This window comes from Oncorhynchus keta, chromosome 32, assembly GCF_023373465.1.
Source record: "Oncorhynchus keta strain PuntledgeMale-10-30-2019 chromosome 32, Oket_V2, whole genome shotgun sequence".
Classification (NCBI taxonomy): domain Eukaryota; kingdom Metazoa; phylum Chordata; class Actinopteri; order Salmoniformes; family Salmonidae; genus Oncorhynchus; species Oncorhynchus keta.
In genome coordinates this window covers 461,853-472,269 of record NC_068452.1, presented here as the reverse complement: position 1 = coordinate 472,269, position 10,417 = coordinate 461,853, and the positions used below count along the sequence as shown (strand labels likewise).

Genomic DNA, 10,417 nt, shown 5'->3' with positions numbered 1-10,417 from the left:
GAGGAAGGGGAGAAGAAAGGGAGGAAGAGAGGAAAAGGGGATGTTATTCAGTCCATGGTGCTCAGCACACAAACATCTCATCAACATCATATTGTTCCTGTTATTCCCTCCTCATCACAAACAGCAGGAACTGAACAGTCTCTAGAGCGCAAACCAAACATAATATCTTTGCCCTGGTAGAGAGCACAGATTCACATCAAAACACAGTGTTTTGCAGAAAGCACATCAATCCATGTTCGTGTGGTTGTGATTCACTGCATGAGACCATCACAGAAGACTGTTATTGCAGACATGTCTGCTGTCTTTCTTCAGCAACACATATTGTAGCAATTGAGAGTGTAACAGTAGAATTGAAATAGCCTCGCATGATCCTGGGCTGACACATATTTTCGTGGCACACCCCTCCCTTCATCCCGCTCTCTCCCTCAATCCCGTCCTGGATTGTCAGGGGGGGGGGGGCTCCCCTCTACAAACACAGCTCAGACATCCCCATCTCGTCAGGAAATTAAATGTCACACGTCAGCAGGGTGTGTGTGTCAGTGTGTGTGTGTGTCCATTATATCAAAATCTGTGAAAACTGGGTATTAGAAAAAAGGTAGAGGAGGGGGACTAGGCAAGGGTATCTGTCGTCATCAATGAGGTTTATCTATCCTTCTCTTCTCGGAAGCACGTCTGAAATCATCCTTCACCTGGGCACGCAGACAAAACTAGAGCTGTCAGGGCCGGCCATAAATCCCAACCATAACCAATATGAAGGGTTGGGAAACGACAGCGGCCTGCAGAGAACAAGGAAAATGGCCCAACCGAATGCATAGTGGGATATCATTATCTTGAAAATATTGTGGGACATTCTCCTTGAAATCATTTCAGGAGGGAATTCATTCGAGCCAGAACACCATAGGAGGTTCCTTTTTCCCACCCTGTGAACCTCGACCCCTACCACACCTCCACTCCATTCCCTCACACTCCCCTGCTGTGAGGGAAAATTCACATCCATTTCAGTTTTCAAATGATATAATAAAGGTCAGAGCCTCTCTCTCGCTGTTTCTCTCTCTCTTTCTCTCCAGAGTCGCACGGAGCTGAGGAGATTGATGCTGGTCCCCCGAGGGAGGCTTGTCGAGTGGCCGGGTCAGCCGGCTCAACCCCAGTTAACATACACCCTCCAATCTAAACCCGGCTAGCGAGAGATGAGACGTTTCTTTCAGCGCAGCACTCAACACATGATTGATATTAACTGGAGAGTGGAGAGACCGCTGCTGCATGCACACACAGAAAGACACACACACGCACACACACGCACACACACACACACACACACACACACACACACACACACACACACACACACACACACAATGCTTAATTCCTTTCAGGGTTCTCTGATGATGGCCCACTAACCCGAGCAGACTTCAGGTCACTGTGTTTTATTATTCCCTCCTGCTGGTATGGTGTGGGTCATTTACCTCCTTCCACCAACCCCACAATGTCCACATTACCCAGCAATTAAGGAACTTATGGCGGTGACAAATTGCTTTTCTAAGGTCAATAATTTCCAGGTTTTGTTTGGAACGGCTTATTAGCCATCTGTCCCGTAATTTGATCGATTTAGTAGATTATGTTTGGAAAAGCCAGTTGCTGTCTGGCTCGCTCTCTCTCTCTCTCTCTCTCTCTCTCTCTCTCTCTCTCTCTCTCTCTCTCTCTCTCTCTCTCTCTCTCTCTCTCTCTCTCTCTCTCTCTCTCTCTCTCTCTCTCTCTCTCTCTCTCTCTCTCTCCTCTCTCTCTCTCTCTCTCTCTCTCTCACTCCCTCCTTCTCTCTGTCTCTCTCTCCCTCTCTCTGTCTCTTTCTGTCTTTCATCCATCCCCCCATAATCACTCATCCCCCCGCCTACAATCACTCTATAGGTGATAGGCGGGGGGGGGTTCAAGCAGAGCAGAGAAATTGTGAAATATGTTTTGACTGAAAGACATTGAGACAGCTTGTCTGGTCGATGTTCAGTTGTATTTATTATGGATCCCCCATTAGCTGCTGCAAAGGCAGCAGCTACTCTTCCCGGGGTCCAGCAAAGTTAAGACAGATAGACCATTTAAAAAAACATTACAATACATTTCACAACAGATGTCACAACACGTTAAGTGTTGGAATCTGTCTGGAGGATTTTGTTGCCAAACTAACAAGTCCCATTTCCAAGATGTCTTCATAACATAAATGCATGTGAGTCAAAGCAATGAGAGACTCTAGCATGCTGGGCCTAGTGACGGTACCAAACAGAGCTCGCTGTCAGCACACATCAGGATGTGTCCGGAAAGAAGTGACAACCACTTGTCAACCAATGCCAAGACGAGAAAAACAGCAAGAAACAACCAATATTGAGACGACAGCAGTTAGCATTGAAGACACAGTATCCAACTGTGAGACAACCATTCACAATGACAAACGAGGATCACAGACAAGACAAACATTGCCAACGACAAGACCACAGCTCGAAACAACAAATTACTACGAACCATTATTGAGTCGACACCCAAATGTGAACCAACCACTCACATTGATCACAATGACAATCCCAAACCGAGAGTAATGCTAACCATTAGCAATGACAAACACTGGCGGTGGCGATGACAAAATACTGGCGTGGAACGGCCATGAGCGGTGACAAAATAGTCGCTAACTCACCCAGCTGGGAGTCACAGAGTGTGGGTGGACAGAGTGAGGGGTGAGGCCAAATAGCGCATGCTACATCTGTTTCGGAGTCTGGTCTGTTTTCTCTCTCTCTCTCTCTCTCTCTCTCTCTCTCTCTCTCTCTCTCTCTCTCTCTCTCTCTCTCTCTCTCTCTCTCTCTCTCTCTCTCTCTCTCTCTCTCTCTCTCTCTCTCTCTCTCTCTCTCTCTCTCTCTCTCTCTCTCTCTCTCTCTCTCTCTCTCGACTGGGACTGTGTTTGGTTCTCTCTCTCCATTTCTCAAACTCTCGCCATTCCTCCCCTCTCACGAGAGCTCGGGCAAACGCAGCTACACACACTCTCCAAGCCAACCACTACAATAGAGAGCAAATATCTCTCAGTGTTGGGCATTGTTGGACTGTCTGTATTTATACTGCAGTGGCTTATGACTGCACTCACTGCAGCCAATGTTGGGTGAAAGAGCTATGAGTTTTCTTACTTTTTTGTTTGTTGTTGGTGCACTTTTTAACCCCCTTTTCCGTGATATACAATTGGTAGTTACAGTGTTGTCCCATCGCTGTAACTCCCGTACGGGCTCGGGAGAGGTAAAGTTCGAGAGCCGTGAGTCCTACCAAAAACACAACCCTACCAAGCCGCACTGCTTCTTGCCACACCGCCCGGTTAACCCGGAAGCCAGCCGCACCAACGGGTTCGAAGGAAACACTGCACAATTGGCAACCGAAGTCAGCGTACGTGCGCCGTGCTCGCCACAAGGAATTGCTCGAGGGCGATGGGACAAGGACATCCCGACCGGCCAAAACCTCCCCTAACTGGGATGACACTGGGCCAGTTGTGCACCCTGGGATCAAACCCGGGTCTGTAGTGATGCCTAATAGCAAAGGATGTAACATTGACATTTAAAGAGCTCGCTGCCTGATGAGGTTCAATGCAGAGAATGACAAGGTCCTAGCGAGGCAGGAAGAATGACTACATTTGTTGTTTCTTGGGAGGATGAGCTGTCATTAACATGTGGCGTTGTCTTCTTCCTTGTGTTACGCCCCAAAAAAGAATCGCCCACACACACATATACACACACGCATACACACACACATATGCACAATCGAACGCCCACACTCCTCCTCTCCCCAGCCCGGCAGGCCCCACATCAACCCTATTAGGCATTTTGACGTCACGCTGGAATCTTATGCGCCATGCCACGTAAACTCAGACTGACATTCTCTTTCAACCCGTGGCCTCCACATTCACTCTGGCTTGCGTCCCAAATGGCACCCTATTCTCTGTAGTGAACTACTTTTGACCAGTGCCCTATGAGTCCTGCTTAAAAGTAGTGCACTATAAAGGGAAGAGGATGCCGTTTGGGAAGCAGACCTCTGTTCACTGCATCTGGCCTTCACATGCAAGGGAGAAACTCTCTAGGACTGACGGGGAAGGAAGGAGGGGACCCCCTCCCATCCACTTCTGATCTTCATCTTCCTCGCAGCCTTTATTACCTCCGAGGTCTTCATCTGGACTGAGGAGGTTTCCGTTTTTTATATGAGGATTATTCCACCACTATGCACTGTAGATTAAGCTGATGAGTGAAGAAAGTAAATGTGAAATTGTTTTTTTTTAAAAGGGACGAATGTTGTGTAAAAGCTGAATAAAACATCCAAAGTTAATAAAAGAATCAGTATTAACTTGGAAAAGGTCATGTGATCAGTTAGTGGTGTTGCCTATGTGCTGTAACTAACTCCATGCAATTTTGTGGCATTGCAGACATGTAGCCATGCAGACCATACTGTAAACAGAGTCTATGGGAAGGCTATAACACTATGCCATCTCTAGACTTATCCTGCAGCTAAAACCCAAATGAAAAGCACCACAAACTACAGTAGCGTGCTACCATAACCCTGTCCCTCGTGTTAACTACTTACTTAACTACTGGTTCTAACATACAGATAAGAGAGTCACCTTCTCCTATGGCGATTCCTGCGGAGGAACGAATGACAGGGAACCTATATGCTGTGTTCTTATGTCGAGGGTTTCGAGTTCACATCCTGGGTCGGGAAGATATGGCGAGGCTATCTTTCATATGCAAAGAGATACCATTATTGGTCGATTTCCATCAGACATGTAGCAGCACCAGCCTATCATGGGATTCCTGAAGCCCCAGCCTCCCTTCAGACATAATGGGCAGGCTCGGACTTTACCTGCCCACTTGACCTGACCAGAAATAAACATTACCCTGAGGCTATAACTAGGTTACAGAATTATCCCTTGTCAGGTCATGACACACGCACGCACGCACGCACGCACGCACGCACACACGCACGCACGCACGCACACACACACACACACACACACACACACACACGCATTATTCTTTAGTTGTATTGTTTGTATTTCCCATTTGTGTGACTGTTGTTGTCTATCAGTGTATCCGTGTTACTGTCATGTTTGATGTTTCTGTATGGATGCCAGGAAGAATAGCTGCTGCTTCGGCAAAAGCTCATGGGGATCTGAATAAACCCAATAAGTTAAGTAAAAACTAAGGCTATTACGCAACAACCTGTCAAATGGGTGAACTAGGTCCTCGCTGTCCATATGTAATCTCATTCAGTATGATCTAAAAGGCTAAACTGATCCTAGATTAGCACTCAGGAAGTGGATGAGGAAAAGGCACCAATGTCTTATATCTCATTTAAAGCAGTCAGTTTCCAATGAAATTAAATGAGGGTTCTGGTAAAGAAAAGAAAAAAGGATTTAATTGAATAGATGTGATCTCATTCGGGGAATTGGAGAACCTGGTGGTTTAAGGAAGTTCGTTGGGTTCGTGTTCTATGCTCAAAACTACTTGTCGGTTACATTTAGCAAATGATGATTGACTTTGATTAACTGCTATTAGTGATTCTGATTAAACTCAATGTTTTTGAAGCATGTTGGAACTGATTTTAAAAACAGATTGAAAACAAAATAAGACCAAAGTTAGAAGGAAAACTAGTTAAAGGTAAATTATTACAGTATAATATTACTACAAAGCACCCTGATATCACCATGCAATATAACAAACAATCTGAACATCACATTGGCTTGTAGATATGGGCAGTCAGCCACTACTAAACGATCAAAAAGTTGCCTTTTAGGCTTCAGAAAGAACAGAAATGTCATTGATCATTAACCACAAAGCATTTCCTATTTCTATTTAAAAATTCATGCAAAAGTCTGACTTTTGCTTCTCCCTTCACTCTCCCAACCTATGTGTGTGGGAAAGAGAGATATTAAAAGGGATAGTTCACCTAAATGACCAAATCTACTTATTGGTTTTATTGATCTTACCCTGAAAGTAGTCCATGGACAAGAACAGAGGGCAATCCATGCTTTTGTTTTGTTTATTTAGCCACTGTCACCAACCGCTTACTTAGCTAGGTAGCATTTTCTAAACCCATAGAAGTCCAATATTAGCATGGTTTCGGCTGAACTATCCCTTTAAGAAACACATATTGGGTGATCTATCCTTTTAAGAAGCACATAGTGGTTGAGCTATCCCTTTAAGATGCACATATTGGTTGAGCTATCCCTTTAAGATGCACATATTGGTTGAGCTATCCCTTTAAGATGCACATATTGGTTGAGCTATCCCTTTAAGATGCACATATTGGTTGAGCTATCCCTTTAAGATGCACATAGTGGTTGAGCTATCCCTTTAAGATGCACATATTGGTTGAGCTATCCCTTTAAGATGCACATATTGGTTGAGCTATCCCTTTAAGATGCACATATTGGTTGAGCTATCCCTTTAAGATGCACATAGTGGTTGAGCTATCCCTTTAAGATGCACATATTGGTTGAGCTATCCCTTTAAGATGCACATATTGGTTGAGCTATCCCTTTAAGATGCACATAGTGGTTGAGCTATCCCTTTAAGATGCACATATTGGTTGAGCTATCCCTTTAAGATGCACATATTGGTTGAGCTATCCCTTTAAGATGCACATATTGGTTGAGCTATCCCTTTAAGATGCACATATTGGTTGAGCTATCCCTTTATGATGCACATATTGGTTGAGCTATCCCTTTATGATGCACATATTGGTTGAGCTATCCCTTTATGATGCACATATTGGTTGAGCTATCCCTTTAAGATGCACATATTGGTTGAGCTATCCCTTTAAGATGCACATATTGGTTGAGCTATCCCTTTATGATGCACATGTTGTCACGTTCTGACCTTAGTTCCTTTATTATGTCTTTGTGTTAGTTTGGTCGGGGCGTGATTTGGGGTGGGTAGTCTATGTTCTTTTTTCTATGTAGTATTTATGTGTTTGGCCTGGTATTGGTTCTCAATCAGAGGCAGGAGTCGTTCGTTGTCTCTGATTGAGAATCATACTTAGGTAGCCTGTTTTCCCCATTTTGGCTGTGGGTGTTTAATCTTCTGTTTAGTGTTTTCTGCACCTTACAGGACTGTTTCATTTTTTTTCTCGTTTATTCACATCGTTGTTTTGTATTTCAGTGTTCAGTTAATAAAATCATGAACACGTACCACGCTGCGCTTTGGTCCACACCTTCCATCTACGAAAACACACATTGGTTGAGCTATCCCTTTAAGATAAAACATAACACGGATAAGATGGCGCTGATAGACACGATCACCCTGTTTGTAGCTCCGCGCTAACTTCGCAATAAGAATTTCGCTACACCTGCGATAACATCTGCAAATCTGTGTACACAACCAATAAACTTTGATTTGATAATGGTGACTCACGCACGTATAGCTTTTGCTATGGCTAAGCAACTATGTCTATATCATCACCATGCTAACGCGTTAAGATGGCTAATGTCGACCTCAAATCCTTTTTAAGTATGAATGTATGGATAAACAGCTAAGTCACAGTATATGTCTGACACACTGAACAAGTTCCTATCCCATAGGTCAGTCATATTGAATAGCCTAGTATGTTCGACCACACACATACACCCATCCAGCCAAGTCCTGCCAGGTCTTTGACCGTGGGGGTTGGCAAGACACCACAAACAGATCTGGAACCAGGCTAACCTACCCACTTTCCAATACAGTAGTGATACAGTATACACAACGGCGTCTCCCTCTACGATCTTCCCCAGCATCCTTCACACTCTACATTACTTTCATGTACAGTTGACGTCGGAAGTCTACATACACTTAGGTTGAAGTCATTAGTAGTGTTCAGTCCCCTAGAGATGAACGTACTTTGGTGCGAAAAGTGCAAATGAATCCCAGAACAACAGCAAAGAACCTTGTGAAGATGCTGGAGGAAACAGGTACAAAATTATCTATATCCACAGTAAAACGAGTCCTATATCGACATAACCTGAAAGGACACTCAGCAAGGAAGAAGCCACTGCTCCAAAACCGCCATAAAAAGCCAGACTACGGTTTGCAACTGCACATGGGGACAAAGATCGTACTTTTTGGAGACTTTTTTGGCCATCATTTGGAGGAAAAAGGGGGAGGCTTGCAAGCCGATGAACACCATCCCAACCGTGAAGCACGGGTTTGGCAGCATCATGTTGTGGGGGTGCTTTTCTGCAGGAGGGACTGGTGCACTTCACAAAATAGATGGCATCGTGAAACACGACCCAACCAAGCCGCACTGCTTCTTGACACAATGCCCATCCAACCCACTGCACACCTGGCGACCTGGTTAGCGTGCACTGTTCCCGGTCCGCCACAGGAGTCGCTAGTTCGCGATGAGACAAGGATACCCCTGCCTGCCAAACCCTCCCTAACCCAGACGACGCTGGGCCAATTGTGCGCCGCCCCATGGGCCTCCCGGTCGAGGCCGGCTGTGACAGAGCCTAGACTCGAACCCAGAATCTCTGGTGGCACAGCTAGCACTGAGATGCAGTGCCTTAGACTACTCTACCCGAAACATTTGACCCAAGTTAAAACAATTTAAAGGCAATGCTACAAAATACTAATTGAGTGTATGTAAACTGAAAAGAAATTATTCTCTCAACTATTATTCTGACATTTCACATACTTCAAATGAAGTGGTGATCCTAACTGACCTAAGACAGGGAATTCTTACTCTGATTACATGTCAGGAATTGTGAAAAACTGAGTTTATATGTATTTTGCTAAGGTGTATGTAAACTTCCGACTTCAACTGTATATGTCATATAAAGCGATCTCTATTCCTTAAACCAGAGCCCACAGCCAAGAAACATTTTAACGGCTTTGACCTTGGTTGTGCCCTAAACGGCTCCCTATTCACTTTATAGTGCACTATTTTTGACCATAGGGCTCTGGACAAAAGTAATGCACTATATAGGGAATAAGATGCCATTTAGGATGCAATCTGTCTCTCCCCACAACAGAAAATAATTAATCCTGGCAGACAGAACAGGAACATCAACGGCTATCCTTGCAGAGACATCCCCAGGAGTTTCAATACTTTATCGACCCCACCCAAGGCTTAAGGCAAGACGAGGCTATACAGAGGGTTTGTTCAGTTGGAACGCATCCCAAAAACACTGGTCAAACAGTCTGTCACGGTTCTGTTCCGTTCCGTTAGCCGACAAGTAAACAAAACCCACATTGAGAGATAGACATGAAAGTGACAGTTAAGGGGAAAGATAGATCACGCTGTGTGACAAGTACCATTCACCAGGATGACAGATCATTCAGTGCTACAGGATGAGAAGAATGGGGGTAAAGTTTCCCTCCATCTACTCTGCTGACAGAATTACAATGTCTTACAACATACATACTGTAGAAAACATGAAGACACTTGAAATCAATAGGGCGGTGGAAAGACTTACCTGATTTGCGCTTGGATGATCCATAGTCCCTAAAAAAGAAGCAACAACAGAGGGACATGATGAGAGTCAAGTGAAGGACAGCAGCACAGAGGAGACACACATAGGGTGTCTGTCACTCCTTGACCTCGTTAACATACACACACACACACGTACACACACACAGCTCAGCCCGCACGCAGAGACAGAGGTGTGTGTGTGTGTCTGAGGAGTGAGTGAGTGAGTGAGTGAGCGATTATGAGAGTATGTATGAGAGAGAGAGAGAGAGAGAGAGAGAGAGAGAGAGAGAGAGAGAGAGAGAGAGAGAGAGAGAGAGAGAGAGAGAGAGAGAAATGAGTAGGGCCAACTGACAACCTGGTCATGTGACGTTTGAAACGGCACCACCATCCTCCCTCCCTCCCTCCTCCTCTTCAACTCCCCTATTCCTCATTTCCTTCATCAGAGAGAAAGAGAGGGAGGATCTGTTTGTCTTCTTAATGGATTATAATTGGTTTACGTTGCTAGCTAAACTACGGCTAAATTAAGGACATGCGGACTGCGGAGCGGAACTAGCCCTGCTGAATGGGTGTGTGTTGTGGTGTGCTGTGCTATGCTGTGACTGCTGGTGGCGAGAGAGAGAGAGAGTGTGTGTGTGTGTGTGTGTGTGTGTGTGTGTGTGTGTGTGTGTGTGTGTGTGTGTGTGTGTGTGTGTGTGTGTGTGTGTGTGTGTGTGTGTGTGTGTGTGTGTGTGTGTGTGTGTTAACTGCAGAGGGCAGAATGATGCTTGGAACAGCTTGGTGTTTCATCAGGATGACGATGCAGTTAGTGGACTTTTTAATGAGGTTAAGGAAATTATTCTCCTGGGCTGTCGCTGTGAGTGAACACACACACACACTTCACCCGAGACCAGATGACCAATCCAAGGTCTGTAACCATGTCTCGCTCCCTCCCTAGTGGCAAGAAGGCATGATAGCCCTTTCAGAG

The 10,417-nt window shown here is 45.1% G+C and overlaps 1 protein-coding gene across 3 annotated transcripts in view; it reads right to left on the bottom strand.

Annotated features, from left to right (window-relative positions):
• The window catches only part of LOC118364812 (SH3 and PX domain-containing protein 2A-like), a 75,201-nt gene extending 65,550 nt beyond the window's left edge, over window positions 1-9,651 (bottom strand). For all 3 annotated transcript variants that reach the window (XM_052490293.1, XM_052490294.1, XM_052490296.1), the window contains exon 1: window positions 9,458-9,651. In XM_052490293.1, the coding sequence (XP_052346253.1) occupies window positions 9,458-9,515 (58 nt within the window). In that variant the 5' untranslated portion in view covers window positions 9,516-9,651. The remainder of the gene's footprint in view (window positions 1-9,457) is intronic.
• Window positions 9,652-10,417: the final 766 nt, after the last annotated feature.